The sequence below is a fragment of the Microcaecilia unicolor genome, chromosome 4 (assembly GCF_901765095.1).
Source record: "Microcaecilia unicolor chromosome 4, aMicUni1.1, whole genome shotgun sequence".
NCBI classification, from domain to species: Eukaryota; Metazoa; Chordata; class Amphibia; order Gymnophiona; family Siphonopidae; genus Microcaecilia; species Microcaecilia unicolor.
The window spans coordinates 352,007,803-352,028,539 of NC_044034.1; the positions used below are offsets into that span (position 1 = coordinate 352,007,803).

Genomic DNA, 20,737 nt, shown 5'->3' on the forward strand with positions numbered 1-20,737 from the left:
TAGAATTGATATTGGCGGGTCATCAATACCCCAGGGCTTTTGGAGACTTAATGAACATCTATGTGGAGATCGTAAGGTTTGTGATGATTTAAGGGTGGTTATTCAAAATTATATTTTGGATAATGATAATGGGACTGATAAGATTTTAATGGGATGCCTTTAAGGTAGTGGTTTGGGGACATTTGGTGAAGTGGGGAGGTCGCTGCAAAATGGAAAGCGCACAGAAGCATCTTAGGCTTCATGGAGAACTTACTACGTTGGAACAGACGCATCAGAGGGCTCTGACGGAGTGGCGTGAGCTGAATTTTGTTTGGGCAGAATTAGGGCATTGGCAGTTGGAATAAGTAGATTATAGGCATTGACATTTAAAACTGGTAATAAATCAGGGACACAGCTGGCTAGATTGCTGAGGTAACATAGGGCGTCTCAATTGATACAAAAGATTAGGGGTCCAGGGAGAGAGTTTTGTTATTCTGATGCCTCTATTAGGGAACAATTTCTTAATTTTTATAGGAAATTGTATGAGCAATCGGACCCCCTGTGCAAAGGCAGACTTGGTAGCTAATCTGCAGGGGGGTTGACTTGCCGGAAAAAGTAGATTATATGAATTGATGTTTAAGACATCATCATTCAGGGACACAGCTGGCTAGATTGTTGAAGTAACAGTGCATCTAAATTGAAACAAAGGGTCCAGGGAGGCAGTTTTGTTATTCTGATGCCTCTATTAGGGAACAATATTTTAACTTTTATAGTAAATTGTATGAACAACCGGACCCCTGTGCAGAGGCAGGTTTGGTAGCTTATCTGCAGGAGATTGACTTGCCTTGAATGTACCTCTACAGAGGAAGTTGGAAAGGCTATTAAAAAGCTTCCTGCTGGGAAGGCTCCAGGACTTGATGGTCTTAGTGCTAAATTCGATAAAGTGTTTAGGGCTGAAGGTGGGGGGGGGGGGGGGGGGGGTTGATATTGGACTCAGGTAGGCAATGGATTGTTGAAAAGGAATTTGTTGAGTACTAGTATGAGGGAGGTGAGAATCATGGTTCTTTTAAAACCTGGGAAGGTCCTGGCAAATTGTAGTTCAATACTGCAGCACTTTTGTTTAGGTCATAGGTTACTTTTTCAACATATTTTTGTAGACCAGCAAACAGGTGTAAAAGCTTTACTGTCAGATCAGTGTGTGCAAATCACAAGACCATCCAAGTCTGCCCAATTCTAATGTAAAATATCACCCCTGACTAGCCTCCTAATTAGATACCATGGTTTTCAGTAGGTATGTTATACAGGTGTGTTTCTCTGTTATGGTGCTCTTCCCCTTCCTTCCATCATGATCATCTTTTTATTCTAACTTTAGCATTCCTCCAGCTACCTTGAAAATTAAGATCCTGAATGTCTACCAGTGTACGCTTTTGCAGCCTACATACAAATCCTGATGTTGACTTCATACTAAAGCATCTGTAGAGAAATGGGGAAAAGATTTGAGCTCAGGAAATTGAATACAAGAATTAAGAGATGGAAGCTCTAGTTTATTCATAAAAAGCTAGATAACATCTACAAAAATAACACTTACATACCAGTGTGTACACTGTACACATACAAATGACTCACAAGAATGAAGTTATATGTAAAATATACATTTGAGGAACAATAAAACCACTTCTTGTTGCAAGGAGAGCAAGTTCATAAGATGTAATTTACATTTCACCACCAACTTTGGACTCCTGCTGTGTACTTGGTGTTTATACTAACTCCTGATCATAGGAATGCTACAATGCCACTGGTACTGAAAGCTCAACTACAACACTAATTTTGAACAGCAAGCAAGATGTTACTTTTTAACATGCACTGATGATCCCCCTAATTAACTGTTTCATTCTTCTGTTGCCATTTTTGCTAAATATTCTTTGTCAATCTTGAAGAGTCGCCACCCTTCCTCTGTGGACAGGTCTGAAGCCCCTCTTCTCTTATAGAACTTGATGGAAGGCTCATTCCATTCTGCCACCAGGAAGTGCATGCTACTGCAGCGACATTTGACAGCAAGCTACAACACAACAGAACAAAGTTAGTATAGGCCCCACACAAGTAAAAATATGAAGGGTAGAAAGGCTATGAGTTTTATATTATAAGAGGGATTTAAATGCTTTTAAGGCAGGGATGCAGCACTTGGAAGCCTGAACTCTTGTGAACAGGCCAGGTTGTCAGGCTATTCCTAATATACATGACAGATTTGCACACAATGGGAGGTAGTATCCATGCAGACCTCATGCATATTTCATTAGGGATATTCCTCAGTCTGGCCTGTTTGGAACACTTGAGGCCTGAACTCCTGCATTCCTATTTTAACACAGTCATGTATTTATCAGCTGCACAAGTAAAGGCCTCAAGACTGTTGGTGTGATCCCTAGTTTTGCGGGAGCATCCAGGCTAAGAACCACCTCCTAGATTGGTTGGTTGGTTGACTGGCTCGCTTGTAAAAATGTAAACTAAGTTACTAGAGGACTGAAGAGACGACATTCAATTCTAAAATGTCAAAAACTCTTCAGTGTCTTAAATCAACTGAGTACCTGCTTTTCAACAGATTCCAAGTAATATGATCAAAAAAGTGTGGAGGAAAAATCCTCAGATTCCCATCTTCCTCCCTATAAATCACTAAGCTGGTGGTAGGAATTTCTCAGGATCCAGTGATGTCATCAGCATAAAAAACCTACACAAAAGATTAAAACCCTTTGGAATTCTCACTCATTTTGGCAACAATAAAATTAAAAAAAAAAAAATTATATAATTTAACTTGGCTTTGATTCATTCGCGATCTTCCACACAAGTTAAAATTGTCTTAACTTTGATATAAACAGCATGAATGAATCAAAGCCAAGTTAAATTTTATATATATTTTTTTAAATACATTTTGTCACCATTTATGGGTTATCAAAATGGGTAAAAAAGCAGAAAAAAAAAATCCACATAATGGACCAAAACCAGCTTCTTACTTCTCACCACCAGAGCTCTGATTGTGAGGAGCAAAAACAAAATACTGATCTTTAATGTTCCCAAGCCACATGGGAACACTGGACACTAATTAAAACAATGAAAAGTAAAAATAGGAGGAAGACGACCTCAGCTGTCTGTGGTCATCAAATGTCGATATAAAATCGCCCGTTCTTTCAAGTGTACCAGCTACTTCATAAACACAGCTCACAATTTCATTGGTCAAAAAAACTCCTATAAAACAGTATCTCTTGTTGTGCTGTCACAAAACAATCATGTCTGTGCTACGTGTATTTTTTTAGCAATTTCATTTGCATGTAAAAACTGTCAATCAAGCAAATAACTTGTCTATGGTTCTAATTATGCACAGCAGAACGCTTAGCTTAGGCAGCAGAGGTGAACCCTACAGGGACATGTTCCACCTCCCAAGCTTCTTCAGGGATTTCCACGCCCTGCCAGTGCTCAAAAGTAAATACGGACATTCAGTCTCTCAAAGCACAGCAGTGGCTCTATGAGAGACTAAATGTCCGCATTTACTTTTGAGCGCCGGCAGGGCATGGAAATCCCCTGAAGAAGCCTGGCTACAAGTATTTGCTCGACTGACTCCAGTTTACATGCAAATAAAAATGTATAAAAAACACACTTAGAAGACATGATTGTTTTGTGAAGTCAGCACAAGAGATACTGTTTTACATGAGGTTTTTTGACCAGTGAATGAAATTGTGACTGCGTTAAGTATCTGGTACACTTGAAAGAACCAATGATACCGTCATTTGACGACCACAGCTAGCTAAGGTTTTTCTCCCTCCTATTTTTACTTTTCATTGTTTAAAATTAAAAGATCTGTATTTTTCCAAACTTGCATTGTTTTAGCTCCTCACATACACAACCTGAGCTTTCGCGGTGAGAAGTAAAAATTGTTTTTCCACTATTGGTTATCAAAATAGGTAAGCATTCCAAGTAGTTTATGCTGTCACTGAATCCGGAGAAATTCCTACCACCAGTCTAAAGTGATTTATAGGGTGGAGAATGGGAATCAGGCTTTTTTCCTCCACATTTATCACCACACTCCTTGGAATCTTTTTAGAAATTTAAACATTTTAATATAGTGTTTTCCATTCACCAAATATTCCAAGGCGCTTTAAAAGTCATATTTCCAGTCCTCAAAGCTGTATGTTCAAATGGTCTTTTGCTGTACTGAAAAGACCATAGCCATCATTAACCATGAAGCAGAAATTAATGTGACTGAATAAGGCATACCTCAATTTGGTATGGAAGTGGGCACAAATTAAACAGATGTGAACAGGTTCAAATCATTGTAAAGTGTTAAAATACTCTACATACAAAACTATATCTCGTTCTGATTGAGTGCTCCTTCCCTTTGTGCTATATTGAGGCCTGTAATCAGTTTAAGTGAAGCTTAAGCAAGCTATGGCAGTTGCACTTACTTGACTCAGCCTCTTAAAGATTTCTGATCCAATGCCAAACCCTAAGTATACAGGGGGAGAAAAAAAGAAAGAAAGAGAAAAAGATTAAGCACATCTTCCACAGCTTTTGAAAGAGGCAAAACTGCTAAAAACAAAATTCTTTGCTTTAAGCTATGCACGGACGTGGATCTTTGGGGTATTAGTGCCAGACAGACCCAGTGATACTGTTTTTCAATAAAATCAAGTTTCATTTACTTTTTCACAGAACATTCTAACATTCACACAAGTTATATCAATAAAGGAGAAAGAATAGGGATACAGAAACAAAGCATTCTAGCTATGCTAGATTTAAAAGTGGGAAAAGCATGTGATGCATAGTTCATATATTTTGTATATCTGTCTGTATAACAGAGAGGGACAAGTGGTAGGATAGTTTTGTGGGACCAACTCCTTAACTACTGTACTGCATCACATCTAAAACTAAGCTGCAACTGCTTCTCCCATAGAAATAGATTAGGCCATTTTTTTTTTGGTTAGTTGGTTTTTCGTACAACCCCCAGTCTGGTCTAGGCCATTTAACTACAAATGCACTCAGTCTGCTGCCCCTCACTATCTTTCTACACTCATCTCCCCTTACGTTCTCGCCCGTAACCTCCGTTCACAGGATAAATCCCTCCTCTCAGTACCCTTCTCCACCACCGCCAACTCCAGGCTCCGCTCATTCTGCCTCGCCTCACCCTATGCTTGGAACAACCTTCCTGAGCCCTTACGCCAAGCCCCCTCCCTGCCCGTCTTCAAGTCTTTGCTTAAAGCCCACCTCTTCAATGCTGCGTTCGGCACCTAACCCTTACCGTTCAGTGAATCCAGACTGCCCCTATTGGACCGACCGTTCACTTGTCTATTAGATTGTACGCTCTTTGAGCAGGGACTGTCTCTCTGTTAAATTGTACAGCGCTGCGTAACCCTAGTAGCGCTCTAGAAATGTTAAGTAGTAGTAACTACATTTTCACTAGGTCTTCCCTATGACAAGTTGATTCCCTTCCATAAAAAGTTCAGTTACTCTGCCCTGACAAACATTCAGCCTCTTACATTGAAATCAGACTTCCTTTAGGTTGGAAGGAGTTTAAAAAGCACAGGGACATACCTCGAAATTCATTCATTACAAAAAAATCTTCAAGATACAGCAGTTTTCCAATCCAGGGGTCATAAGTAAAGTAGTACATGGCAAATCCCACAACAGTGTAGCCTGCAAATACAAAATTGTTACACCTCAAGCAGCATGACATTGCCAGCATAATAATCACATAATCATAAGAATCCTTTTGGGATTCAAGGTTGTGCATGCATAAACCTCTTTGCAGTTAGTTGTGTTGACTAACTGTGCACAGAGATTTTATTATTTGGTTTGCTTTATAGTAAAGCCAGAAATAAAACACCTGTGAACTAGAAGCATAAGAGCAATTCAGGGCATTAAAGACATATCCACAGAAACCACTCAATCCTCTAAATTTCTACACCGCAAACAGTAGTGTCAAGGCAGAAATACCAAGAGCTCCCTGCTCCTACGTCATTATCTATACCTACCAGGTCAAGTTATTTTCTAGAAAACAAGTAAATGTTTTTAGTTCCTTGTACACGGCAGTTCAGAATACTGATTGGACTCAGCTTCGCCATTTGTTATTAAATTAAAAGTGCTAGTCCCCCTCCTCAATTTTTAATATACAAGCACGTGCAGCCTTATAGGCAGCCAGACATTAAATATGTATAGTTTCTAGGGTTACAACAAAAACACTTGAAGAGTTGCCTCAGTATCGCTTTTCCTTGAACTTTTCCACAATGGCTCTACACATTTGCCTTTGAAACAAGTAAAGCCGGCCAGGCAGCCACAGCTGATGGCACCATATCCATTGCTCAATACAGTTTTATACAGGTCCACATCAGATTATCTTGGCTGATTAACATTAAAATACAGATTTAAACATGGTAAAACCTGATTTACTCACATTTTTAAATACTAGAAAACTTCTGATCTACCGTGTAGCTTTTGGATTTGGGAATGGTATTCTCCCTGTATGCCTTACCTCATTAGGATCATCTACTTTATTGTGTAACGGATCTTTTTAGTTACCTCCCCGCCCATCCATGTACACGGAGGGCCATGTACATGGCGAAGCTAGAGACTGTAACCTGAGGATTGGGACAAATTAAAGAAAAAATATGATTCAACAAGGTTACATTATAGCAAGTCAGGGTCAAAAACTTCAAGACTGGTCTTTCAATGAGCCTTAAATCAGATTTTACTTGGCCCTATGAACATGCATCAATAAACTTACCATCAGCTGTCTGGTGTTCTTTTGGTACTTCTGCAACAAGACAATGATAAAATGGATGCTCGCCAAATCCATCCTCAAGCAGATCTAGAGAAAATAAATAGTCAGTCATCAAAATGTATACTAAAAGTAGAAACACTCATACTTCATAATCCGCAAAGACTCTTACCTTTCTCAGTTAATACTACTTGGTTCTCCATGTCTTCATATTTAGCCAGCTCCTGAAAGACCATAATTAAATTTGTATTCAGATAAAGAGGAATTTGAACAAAGCCATTAAGTATCCATTTTCTCCAACTATGGCTAAACAATCTGGTCAGTGAACTTTATAAACCGTTTTAAATACAGCAAATAAAAGTACTATTTTTAGTATCAATGTGTTTTGCAGTGTTGAGATATTTGGGGTGGGAGGTCTTAAATAAGTGAGGCAGAGAATGACGACTTGCCCAAGGTCACAAGGTGATGTGGGAGAAGCAGAATCTGAAGCCTGTTCTCCTAATCCTCAACCTATAAAGGTTACCCACAAGGTCATTCCCTCTCCACACGTCCCAGAGGAAAAGAAAAACATTTAAATAAGCCATATTCAATAGCGACTAGTGCTTATCTAGTAACCATGAACTAAAGGCCCCCCTCACAGCCACCCAGGGGAGCAGAGCCCTAGCCTTGTGGACCAGGGCAGGGGTGGTGAACGAACAGGGCAAGTAAAACCCCATTGCCTAAAAGGTGTTTGATTATAGTCTTCAAGAGAAGAGCGCAGCACACAGGATTTTTTTTGTTACATTTGTACCCCCGCACTTTCCCACTCATGGCAGGCTCAATGCGGCTTACATGGGGCAATGGAGGGTTAAGTGACTTGCCCAGAGTCACAAGGAGCTGCCTGTGCCTGAAGTGGGAATCAAACTCAGTTCCTCAGGACTAAAGTCCACCACCCTAACCACTAGGCCACTCCTCCACTGTTGCTACTATTTGAGATTCTACATGGAATGTTGCTATTCCATGTAGAAGTCGGCCCTTGCAGATCACCAATGTGGCCGCGCAGGCTTCTGCTTCTGAGTCTGACGTCCTGCATGTACGTGCAGGACGTCAGACTCACAGAAACAGAAGCCTGCGCAGCCTTCTACATGGAATGTTGCTAGTGGAATAGCAACATTCCATGTAGAATCTCCAACAGTAGCAACATTCCATGTAGAATCTCCAATAGTATCTATTTTGTTACATTTGTACCCTGCGCTTTCCCACTCATGGCAGGCTCAATGCGGCTTACATGGGGCAATGGAGGGTTAAGTGACTTGCCCAGAGTCACAAGGAGCTGCCTTTGCGAATCGAACTCAGTTCCTCAGGACCAAAGTCCACCACCCTAACCACTAGGCCACTCCTCCACTCTCCAATTCTTCCCCAGCAAGGACATGACCCAACAACCACTGAACAAAGAACGCACTGTTGTGAGGGGGCCTTTTGTTTTGGAGCGTTATCACTATCAGTTAGTGCCAGACAAATACGGGAGGGTAGGCTGGATCGTTTGCCCCCCCCCCCCCCTACAGAATTTTAAGAAATCACATAAAAAAAAGGACATGATTTTGATTTTCAACCATCCCCCCCCCCCCCAAAGACTTATGATTTTCAACCATCCCTGCCTCCACCCCATCCCCCCTCCCATACACCTGCCCCTATAAATAAAGGGAAACTCCTGCTCTTCCACCTATCGCGAGCGCCGCGTCACTCTCGCTCTGACCTTTATTAACCGCAAGATGTCGCTACAGTCACTGGGGCGAGCCGGGCGGATACTATACTTCTCGGCCATTTTCGTCTCTTGCTCTTTTTCCCTTTTCTCACTAATCCCCTATATTTGAAGAGTAGTAAGAGGTGTTTCTTCATTCGTTTCCCCAGGCGCTGCCTCCTGTCCCCTCAGTCGCTCGGAGGCGCCTGACCCGACGGAGTCCCCTCAACACCCAGCAACAGCGAAGACGCACCACCAGACGACTAATGCCTACGTCCGCCGCCCGCGCGCGCTCTTTTATAGACTGACAGTTTCCTCCCCCGGGACCTGCCCTTGCACGCGCAGGCACCGCCCCTCGGCCCATCACCCGCTCCTCCCCTGCCACCACGGTGTGACGTCAGTTTCCGGAATTGCGATTGGTTTCCTGGAGGCGCTGACGGTGTGAGTCAGAAGGGGAAGGAGACAAGCGGGTCTGACGCTTCTTGTGGCGTGGCGGGGGGGCGGTGTGTGGGTGAGGTTGGAGCGCCACCTAGTGCGTGATTTGAACAGTGATCACTCTGTCCGCCATTTCCCGATACAACCTACCATTAAACAAAGAAACTAAAATGCAGAATGAAACAATTTTACATGTGCTGCCAGTTAAATGTTAAGTGGATAAGTTAATGGAAAAAAAAGTACAAAAGAGAAAATAGATATTATGGCTATTGCAAGACACAAGAACAATTTCTATGTTGTCAGTCTGGTTGCCAGAAGGATAGTTAAACATACGGTGTGAGGGCAGAAAAGCCAAGGGAGGCCAATCTCAAAGCTGGAGACTTACCACCGGCAGGCTGGAATCTGAAGGCCTTTTCAATAAATAGAAAAGAAAATTCTTCCCTTTTCAATAAATAGAAAAGAAAATGCTTTTTCTACCTTTGTTGTCTGGTCATTTTATTTTTCTTACTAGTAAAACAAGGCCGGTTTCTGACACAAACGGGCACTAGCAAGGTTTTCCTCAGAGTGTGTATGAGAGAGAGAGAGTGTGTGAGAGATGGAGTGTGTGTGTGTGTGTGTGAGTGAGAGAGAGACAGACAGACAGACTGTGTGTGTGTGTTTGTGTGAGAGAGAGATAGAGTGAGTGTGTGTGAGAGAGAGATAGAGTGAGTGTGTGTGTGGGGCTCTGAATTCCATGACCCCCTTCCGGTCACGGGCACTAGCAAGGTTTTCCTTGGAGTGTGTATGTTTGTGTCAGAGTGAGAGAGAGAGAGTGTGTGTGTGGGGGCGCTGAGTTCTATGAACCCCTTCCGTTCGAGGTGCAGGCCCCCACCCTCCCCTTTCCTCCGAGTTTTTGGCCCCCCCTTCCCTCCGAGTTTCATGCCCCCCCTCCCTCTCCTCACCAGCGTGTTCCATGCCCCCCTTTCCTCGGAGTGTGTATGTTTGAGAGAGAGAATGAGTGAGAAAGAGAGAGACAGACAGACAGAGTGTGTGTGCAGGTATTCTTATATATATTTCTTCCTTTCTTTCACAGTGCCATGGTGTTCACACCGCACCCGTCTTTTTCCGTTTCTTCATTCACATGCCATATTTCTCAGCTGTTCCTCTCACACATCACTTTGTTCTCCGCATTCACATCCACACCCGACTTCAGCTTTTATTTGTCCACGTTTCTGTCCTACACCGTTCTTCCACTTCACCGCTTTGCCTGTGCTGCTCGTTTACATTTTAATGTCTCCATTTGCAATGCTCACTTGCCACTTTTGTTTCTCTGCCTTTAAATTCGCACTTCCTCTATGGCATATAATTTCATGGCTCCTGACAGTTTCACTTCACTGCACTCTCCTTGCTGCTCTCCGCTGCCATGTAGAGCCAATCGCCGCCGTGCATCCGCCCTCCCATCTGTGGTTGGACAGTGCTGCGTGGACTGCAGTGGCGTAGCTAGGGTAGTTGACACCCGGGGCTGGTCAGTTTTTAACACCCCCCCCCCCCCCCCAAATCCAGTACTAGGCATACCGAGAATACAAAACACTCAGGACCTATAGCACAATTCTATCATACCATGAGCAGTCATTTCTACAAGTCACACCAGCATCTTAAACGCTACAGTGAGCACTAGAACATCAATTCACCTATTGTAAAACGAAAACAGATTAGTACAGATCGTCGATCCTGCACAGTCAATGCTAACCAAAAGCCACGTCTTTTTCACAAACACAGATACACCCTAATCCACTATAGAATAAGTAATCATAAACTTTCTATTTAGACAAAAATTAAACTGAACCCCCGATGCCAAACTCTGCATACAATGCAACACCACAGAAACAGAAAATGTCCCCTAGTACTGTGCAAAATATAAAGACAGTGGATGTAAATTTTAAAAAACTAACAAATCCGATCACCACTTTACAAATTAACAAATAGAAATAAAACAAATATAGAAAATAAAATACCATTTTATTGGACTAATACATTTAGCTTTCAGAGGCCAAAACCTCCTTCCTCAGGTCAATACAGTATAGTGCTGTTATAGTATCCTATCCTGACCTGAGGGGCTATGTGGCCATGTGGGAGAGGAGCACTTAACGCTACCCATTGAGGTGGCATTAAGGGGTCCTGCGCTAACCCAGTGGTAACCAGGTAGCACACGGTGCTGCCTGATTACCGCCAATTTAGCGCTGCACTGGAAAATAGCTAGCTATTTTCCATAGCACAACAAATGGCACACACTGGGGCTAGTACTACTGCCAGTGCCCACATTCAGCCAGTGGTAGTTCCAGATTACCATGTGGCAGGGGCGTAGCCAGACTTCAGCGGCAGGGAGGGTCCAGAGCCCGAGGTGAGGGGGCACATTTTAGCCCCCCTGGCACCGCCGACCCCCCCCCTGCCATTTTTTACCCCGCCGCCGCCACCACCAACTTTGAACCCCCCCTGCCAACGACCCTCTCGACCCCCCTCCCGCCGCCAACCCTCCCCCGCCGGCGCCGTCCTTTGCTGGCGGGGGACCCCAACCCCGCTAGCCGAGGTCCTCTTCTTCCGGCGCAAGGCAGGATGTCAGACTCACAGAAACAGAACGAAGCTTTGCAGATCAGCCAGTAACGCGGCCGCTGGCTGATCTGCAAGTCTTCGTTCTATTTCTGTGAGTCTGACGTCCTGCACATTGTACGTGCAGGATGTCAGACTCACAGAAACAGAACGAAGCCTTGCGCCGGAAGAAGAGGATCTCAGCTGGCGGGGGTTGGGGTCCCCCGCCAGCAAAGGTAGCCGATGGCGGCGGGGGAGGGTTGGCGGCGGGAGGGGGGGTCGAGAGGGTTGTTGGCAGGGGGCTCCAAGGCCAAATCTACGGGGGCCAGGCCCCCATGCGCCTACCTAGCTACGCCACTGCCATGTGGTAAGCCTGCATTGGGCTTACCGCCGCTCTGTAAAAGGGCCCCATAGAGTTTTAAATTTGGCCCTTTATTGTACTACTAGCCAGTGAAGTTTTTGCAATGGTGTGATGTGGTCCACATCACTTACAACCTTCGATTAGTCTTGCTGCAGCATTCTGAATCAACTGGAGCTGGTGCAGACCTTTTGTATGGATCGAGAGAAGGAAGGATTCCCTATGGAAAAGTCAGATCAACCGGAGAAGTAGGAAAGAGATGAAGGACAACCAAGCAGATAAACTTCCAGAAGTTGATTGCAGTAAAAACATTTATTGAGAAACCAGATACTGTGGACTCAACACAGTCCATGTTTTGGCCACGGATATTGACTGGACAGATACTTGACTCCAGAAGCTGGCATATTCATGCACCCATGGTATCTGATTTCACAATAAATGTTTTTTACTGCAATCAACCTCTGGAGGTTTGTCTGCTTGGTTGTCCTACGTCCCTTCTCTACTTCTCCGGTTGAGCAGACCCTTTGTAGTCAGAGCAGTGTAGAATGCATTCATTACAGTAATCCAGTCTTCAGAGCAGTGTAGAATGCATTCATTACAGTAATCCAGTCTTGATGTTATCAAGGCATGCACAACAACCGAGACAAGATTTGCCTTCTCAGTGTAAGGAGAGAGGCAGCATCATTGTTGTAAATGATAGAAGCAGCTCTTGAAGGATGTTTGAATTTGGGGGATCAGAGCAATTGTTGAATTTAGCTGTATTCCAAGGTTCCTGACTTGTGATTTGAGGGGAAGCGTATTTCCCAAAAGGTATGTGTCCATTTGTGTTAGGGACCCATAGAATCTTGGTTTTACTTGAGTTCAGGCAAAGTTTGTTGTTTTTAGCCCATTACATAAGTACATAAGTATTGCCGTACTGGAACAGACCGAAGGTCCATCAAGCCCAGCATCCTGTTTCCAACAGTGGCCAATCCACATCACATGTACTGGCAAGACCCCAAAAAAGTACAATACATTTTACACTGCTAACCCTAGAAATAAGCAGTGGGGTTTCCCCAAGTCCATTTTAATAATGGTCTATGGACCTTTCCTTTAGGAAGCCATCTAAACCTTTTTTTTAAATCCAGCTAAGCTAACTGCTTTTATCACATTCTATGGCAATTAATTGCAGAGTTTACATATTGAGTGAAGAAAACTTTTCTCCAATTAGTTTTAAATTTACTACTTTCCAGCTTCATTGTGTACCCCCAAGTGAAGTGGGACCTTGAATTGATGCTAGACAGTTAGTCTTCTAGCCAGTTTGTTCTATAAGTTTTCCTAGAAATAGGATGTTAGATAAAGGCCAGTAGCTTTCAAGTTTGTCCTGGTCAAGGTTATCCTTCTTTATCAAAGGATGCACCACTGACTTTTTTGTTTTAATGCTGTTGGTAGTTGGTGGGAAGGAATGTAGAAAGACCAGCCATTGGAGGACTGGGGGTTGGCAGGGACTGGAATGAGCTGAAGGGTGGTGACCATGGGTGTAGTTTGACTGTTTCATTTGGGGGGGGCAAAGGATGGGGCGGAGCATATTAGCATATTCATTTGCATGTATATATACTAGCCGTTGAGCCCGTTAAAACGGGATACTATTGGAATGGGGGTTTTCCAAGGCCCCCCCCCCGAGGTCACCGCTACCGGTACCCCCCCCCCCCCGGAGTCACCGCTGCCACCCCTCCACCCGGCCCGGGCCCGCTGTTTGCTATTAATTCAACTTACATCGCCGCAGCACGCAGATCAGCTGAGCTCCGGTTGGCCTTCCCTGCCTGTGTCCCGCCCTCGCCGACGGTACGTCACACGAGGGCGGGACACAGGCAGGGAAGGCCGACCGGAGCTCAGCTGATCTGCGTGCTGCGGTGATGTAAGATGAATTAATTGCGATCAGAGGGCCCGGGCCAGGTGGAGGGGTGGCGGCGGCGACTCGGGGGGGGGGGGTTACCGGTGGCGGTGACCTCGGGGGGGGGGGGCGCAGTTTCCCTCTCTGCCCTGCCCCCGTCATCACGTATTGACGCGGGGGCGGGACAGAGAGGGAAGTCTCTACTGTGCATTTGCGAGTGAGTTCGGTCACTCGCTGTTTATATGTTTGATATGCAAATGAATATGCTAATATGGAGGAAGGAAGGAAGGGAAAAAGAGCTGGCTTTTTTGGGGAATAACCAAAATGAATATGTATGAGACATCAAGCCAGCTCTTTCTCCTTTCCTTCTTCCTTACCCAGCACTCCCTCTTCATCTCCAGTAGTATTTCCCCACCCCCTTTCCCATACCATACCAGTGTTGACCTTAGAAATGCAGAGGCTCTGTATGTAGATCCTTCAAGAGGTAGTGTGTCATGATTTAGGCTCTACACCCTTTCTGATGTTTTGGTGCCACCTCAGTAAGGCCAACACACAATCTCTCCACTGCAAAACGCTATACACAAACTTGTGCAAAAACACACTCATATCCTTACTAAACCATAACAGCACTAATTCCAAGGACAGGACGAGCTACAACCTTATGTGTGAAAAGGCAGAACTGTAATTACACCAGGCAGGCTCTAAAACACCAATACGCTACCTCGTGAAAAAAAAGCAAAACAAAAAGGGCTGCAAATACTACACGCTAGCAGAATACTGCACCTTAATCACACATGTAAAACACATGACACAACAGACATGACACAAGGAACTAGAAATAAAAAAGTATGAAGGCAAAATACTGAACTGGAAAGTTAACTCAAGAAGTCAGACTCAGCATGCAGCAATACCAGAAAAAATTGAAATTTACATGCAAAATATCACAGATGCACATTTCAAAAAGCTGACATATTTCAATTAATAAATTCTGAATACAATACTTTTTTCTACCTTTGTTGTCTGATCATTTAGTTTTTCTATTTGCTTTGGTCCCAGTGTCTTCTGTTTTATGCAGTGTCTTCTTTTCAGTAGGCTTCCCTCTGCTCCCCACCCTCCCAGTCCCATCCATCTTCCTTCTGCTCCCCACCCCTCCCAGTCCCATCCATCTCCTGCTCCTTCCCTCTGCTCCCCACCCCTCCCAGTCCCATCCATCTCCTGCTTCTTCCCTCTGCTCACCTCCTCTCCCAGTCCCATCCATCTCCTGCTCCTTCCCTCTGCTCCCCACCCCTCCCAGTCCCATCCATCTCCTGCTCCTTCCCTCTGCTCCCCACCCCTCCCAGTCCCATCCATCTCTTGCTCCTTCCCTCTGTCCCCCACCCCTCCCAGTCCCATCCATCTCCTGCTCCTTCCCTCTGCTCCCCACCCCTCCCAGTCCCATCCATCTCCTGCTCCTTCCCTCTGCCTCTCCCAGTCCCATCCATCTCCTGCTCCTTCCCTCTGCTCACCTCCTCTCCCAGTCCCATCCATCTCTTGCTCCTTCCCTCTGCTCCCCACCCCTCCCAGTCCCATCCATCTTCCCTCTGCTGCCCCCCCCCCCGCGAGGTCCAGGATTGTGACTCCGTTTACCCCCTCTCTTCCTCCCTCCCTCCGGTGCAGGCAGCAGTCTTCTTCAGCCTTTCTGTGCTCCTGGCACACCTATGCGGGAACAGGAACTTGAAGAGAAGGCTTCGGAAAAGAGCCGAAGGCAGCGTGTATATGTCGCTACCGCTGCCAGGAGCACAGAAAGGCTGAAGAAGACTGCTGCCTGCGCCGGAGGGAGGGAGGAAGAGAGGGGGTAGACAGACACGCTCGTCTCTGTCCGCTTCGCTTCCCTCTCTGTCTGCGTCCCGCCTTCCTCTGATGTCATTTCCTTTCGGGCAGGATGCTGAGAGGGCAGGGAAGCGAAGCGGACGGAGAGACGAGCGTGCCTGCTTGTTTTTTTTTTACTACTGGCGCCAGTCGTCGTCGTCATCGTCGTTTGGGGGGCATTGCCCCCCCTCGCCCCCCCCCCCCAGTCTACGCCCATGGTGGTGACACTATGTGGGACAGGGAACTAACTGGTAGTGTGAACGGATATGATATGGAGCTGAGAGACATGAGTGTGGGGTGAAAGGCAAGACAAGGAGCAATAGCAATGGGCTGAAATAGGGACTGAAGGGTGAGACATGAGGAAAAGATGGTGTGAAGAACCTAGAGGGCTTCCTCTCTGTTATGTTCAGGTAAGCCTTATCACTGTTGTGCTACCTCACTCCCAGAACAATTAGTACTGTAAGCATACAACATCACCAGGGTAGTGTCTCAATTCTTAAGCAAATCTTCTTTAATGTAGTAACTTGAACAAGGAGAAAATAACTTACAGTTTTGTTTCTTGAAAAGTATTGTAGTCCACTCGCAACCAGTGTGCCCTACTCAGGGAACTGGGAGAGGTAATGCTGTATACTAAAATAGTACGTTGGGTACAGTAGGAGTGGTAAAAAGACTTGATAGCAGTAGTGCATGCCTCCAAAATCACTAATTCCAAGTCAGAGAGCTGCTTCTACCATGCTCTCAGGGGCAAGACAGGGTTGCCAGGTGGAAAATTTTTTTCCCACCCAAACCAGCCTAAATCCAGCCCAAAACCCGCCCAAACTCAAACCCCGCCCCTGACACCCCCACCCCCGCGTCATCACCCCCGCCGTCATCAACCCCGCCGTCATCGGCCCCGCCTCCCCCGTCATCAGCCCCGTCTCCCCCGTCGCCCAGAATGTCACTAACCCCGCCCAAAATGTCACTAACCCTGCCCCCCGCGGCCGAAAAAACCGCCAAAAAAACCGCCCAAAAGACAAAAAAGAAGCCCAAAAAAACGCAACCCGCCGCGGGCAAAATTTTCCCGTGGCGGGTCGCGGAAAACCGCCCAATTGGGCGGTAAAACCGCCCACCTGGCAACACTGGGGCAAGAGAAAAGGAAAGGAAAGGAAAGGGGGGCACTACTAGCCCAGCATGCTTAGAAGGCAAGCAACCAATAGGAAGCCTCTCATAAACCACAGGGAGCTGTACATGTGCTCTGAAAGAGCCCATCAGAGAGAACTACAAAATTGCATAGATTTGTAGTCCAAGGGCACACTTTCATATCTTAAAGGCACAAGCACTGAATGCTCTATGTAAATGAGATGCATGCAGCCTGCCTCCATGTATGTGGGGGCAGAACACTCACTCTCCCTCTTTTCTTCCTGCTGCTGCCTCCTCTACCTTCCAATATTGTCTTTATCCTCTCTTTCTCTTGCCCAGTGATGTCTTTCTCCTACCTGAAGATACCTGCCTCCTTTCTCTTCCTCTTGATGCTACTGCTGTCCGTCTCCATAGTCCTCTGCTGCTGCCCTCTCACCTCACCTCCTACAGACAGAAGGAAATTAAGAGGTGGAGATGTGAGGCAAGGAGAAAGAGAGAGAATGATAGAAAAAAAGAATGACGTATCTATTGAAGGGAAAAGAAGAAGAAAGAACTGAAATGGAATGTACAAAAAGGAAGGAGAGCACAGAGATATCAGAGAGAGAGAGAAGAAAAAAAAACCAGAGGGAAATTAGAGGATAAACAAAGAGAAGCAGAGTAGAACAATAAGACTAGAGACATCAAAGTTTGGAAAATGATTTTATTTTCTAAAAGTTAATATTGGCTACCAGTACAATACAGGGCTAAATTTAAAACTCTATGTCTGATCTTCAAGGCCATGAAAGGAAATGGCCCTGAGTATCTGAAGAATAGGATGATCCTTCACACACCGCCAAGGACACTAAGGTCCTCCCAAGGACTTTCACTAACTACACCCTTTCCAAAAGACATTACACGATGTGATACCCGCAAGCGAGCCTTCTCCAGAGTTGCCCCCACACTCTGGAATGCACTGCCTGAAAGGCTCCGCTTAACACAAGACTATCTGTACTTCAGGAAGCAGATGAAAGCTTGGCTTTTCAACCAAGCCTTTAACGGAAGAAGTAACTAACTTGTTAGTCTCACTCACACACACAAGGATTGACTCGGGCTGCACATACTGCAGCGGGACATGTTTATTCACTCCTACCCTAGCTGAGATGATATTTAACCATCTCTCTGACCTCATGTGCAACTTTCTTCAAATCAATCACCTTACTTTCTAATTCTTCCTACTTTCTTACTCATCTATATGTTACAACTTTGCCTTACTCCTCACTACCAATTATAATGTTCTAGTACATATTGTGTTGTCATTGCAAGTAGTATACCATGCCATACTTTGTACTGTTGTTCGAATATTTTTACTGCTCTAATTGCCTCCTGCTCATGTTTGATCTATTCTTACTGTACACCGCTTTGAGTGAATTCCTTAAAAAAGGCGGTAAATAAATCCTAATAAAAAAATAAATATGATTAACCTCCAGGAGAGGGAGAAGGAGAGAATACCTTCCCTGGGAGTGGAACAGGCCAGACCTCCCTATCCACCCTTCTCTGGTGGAGAAGGGTGGATAGGGAGGTCTGGCCCTGGATGCAGGCCAGCAGCTGGGAAAAAGCCCATCGGGATGCTTGCCTGGCGAGTGACCGGGCAGCTTCAGCCCCTGGTTGTCCTGCTGGGTAGGATGGGCTTGAGTGTTTAAAAAGTAGATATTTCACAAGACTGACCCTGAAAGAATGATTTTTGTTCAGGACCATGTGTTTGTATCCTCCCCAGTGGTTCCAGTTCCAGAGATTGTTAATTGGACCTATTGTTGGAGTCTGTGGTTTTTTTTTTGTTCACTACGTTCCTGTCAGTAAAGTTTAAATTTATGCAAAAGCAATCTGGGTGTGAGAGTGGATTCTTTCTGGGACTGTCTAAGAACATAAGAATAGCCATAATGGGTCAGACCAATGGTCCATCTAGCCCAGTATCCTGTTTCCAACAGTGACCAATTCAGGTCACAAGTACCTGACAGAATCCCAAATAGTAGCAAGATTCATGCTACTGATCCCAGGAACAAGCAGTGGCTTTCCCCATGTCTATCTAAATAGCAGACTATGGACTATGTATCAACTGATTGTACTTTCATCCATAAATACACATACCCATCAGTATAATCTCTCTCATTCCATTGACAGTAACTTGTTCAAGATTACAAGGAGTATTAATAACAGAATCGGGATGATAGCTCTAAATACTAGGCCATGTTCTCTACTGATCTAGCTTTCTGATTACAAAGTAAGCACACACCATGGGGGAAGAGTACATGGTCACGTGTCGCCATCCAGATGGCTTCTCTGCTTTTCTACCTATAGAAATAAGGAAAAGCTGAGAGACAGGATGGCAGAGGTGTAGCCAGACATGATATTTTGGGTGGGCCTGAACCCAAAGTGAGTGGGCACACAATCTCCCTGCTACTCCACCAGTGACAGCCAACAAATAGATACCTGAGCTGGCGGGGATCCCCAAGCTCCATCAGCTGAAAGAGATCCATCAGCGGACAGAAAAGTCACTCTACTTGCCGCAGCCGGCGGCATTGTCTACACACTGCTGCTGCGCTTGCCTCTCCCCTCCTGCGCATGGTCAGTTTTCACATGTGTGCAAAAACCGAGCATGCATGGGGGTGGATGGGGGTAGTGTGGCAGTATGCATGGACAATGCTTCTGGCTGCAACAAGTAGGACAAAGACCTGTTCTAGCCTCCAGAGGACATCTTCCAGCTGGGCTGCACCACTGCAGGAGGGTGAGATAAAGTGGAACCTGAGAGTTAGATGACAAATAGAAATCTGTGAAGGAAGAGGGAGATGGAGAGGGATGAGGTGGAGAAGAAGGAAAGAAGCCCACCTCCCTGTGGCATGGAATCTAAAAAATTGGGGACTTAAAGCACAGGTCTACAAAGCATGGCCCGTAGGCTAAGACTTTCAACCTGACCTCCCATCATTAAGAATTTGTTAATTGAATAGAAAGGGTCTTTGGTCTGTCATTCCTTAGCTCTGTGGCTGTCCCATATCTGATATCAAAGGCCTACTGTCATAGGCCTTGATCTGACAAGCACAGCTGTAGAGATACAATGTCTTTGTTTGCCCATACATCAGAAGATGTGGAAGCAACCCTCAGCTGCCTCCACAAAGGTAGGCGATGGAGGTGACAGCTGCAGCTCTGGCAGAAACCTGTTGTGGTTGACTGTACTGGGGGGGGGGGGGGGGCAGAAAGGGTTACCATATTTGTCTTAAGAAAAACGAGGACACATGCCCCACCCCGCCCCCTGGCACTTTTGACCCCCCCAAGAAATCCAGATTCCCTTTCCCCCCCATGTAGATCCCCTCCCCAATTTTCCAGCTTCCCTCCACCCATATGACTCCATTCACTACCCCTCCCCTCCTGTGGAACTCTCGGCAGACATTTTGAATTGGCGCCAGGAGAAAGACAGTCTGCAGATGCGCTGGGCAGGAAAGAGGGAGTCCTTTCCTGACCTGAAGAGGTCACTAGACCATCAGGGCACCACAATAAGGTAAAGGAGGGGAGTGGAGGATAGGACACCCGCCTGCAAATCCGGACAAATGGGCAGGCTGGCAAAATGCGCCTGTTTGCCTGGCCAAATAGGATATATGCTGCCTTATAATCGAAAGTGATGGGTGCCCATATTTCGACCAAAATCAGGAGATGGGCGTCTTTCTCCCGTGGGCGCCCAAATTGGTATAATCGAAAGCCGATTTGGGGCGTCTTCAACTGCACTCCGTTGCGGAAACGGACAAAGTTGACGGGGGCGTGTCGGAGGCATGGTGAAGGCGGGACTGGGGCGTGGTTATCGGCCGAACGGAAATGGGCGGCTTTCGCCGATAATGGAAAAAAAAATAGCCGTTTTTAGCAAGAATTTAGGAAACTTTTTTTGGACCCTTTTTTTCACGAACAAGTCCCAAAAAAGTGCCCTAAATGACTAGATGACCACCGGAGGGAATCGGGGATGACCTCCCCTGACTCCCCCAGTGGTCACTAACCCACTTCCACCAAAAATAAAAGACCTTTAAAAACTTTTTTTTTCCAGCCTGTATGCCAGCCTCAAAT

General features: G+C 45.5%; 1 protein-coding gene across 1 annotated transcript; it reads right to left on the reverse strand.

Annotated features, from left to right (window-relative positions):
- Window positions 1-1,502: 1,502 nt before the first annotated feature.
- Window positions 1,503-8,732, reverse strand: SAT1 (spermidine/spermine N1-acetyltransferase 1). The gene is made up of 6 exons (XM_030202248.1): window positions 8,472-8,732; window positions 6,909-6,960; window positions 6,743-6,826; window positions 5,554-5,655; window positions 4,431-4,471; window positions 1,503-2,038 (listed from the first exon to the last, which is right to left on the reverse strand). The coding sequence occupies exons 1-6, from the start codon at window positions 8,538-8,540 to the stop codon at window positions 1,868-1,870; spliced, it is 519 nt and encodes a 172-aa protein (XP_030058108.1). The 5' UTR covers window positions 8,541-8,732; the 3' UTR covers window positions 1,503-1,867.
- Window positions 8,733-20,737: the final 12,005 nt, after the last annotated feature.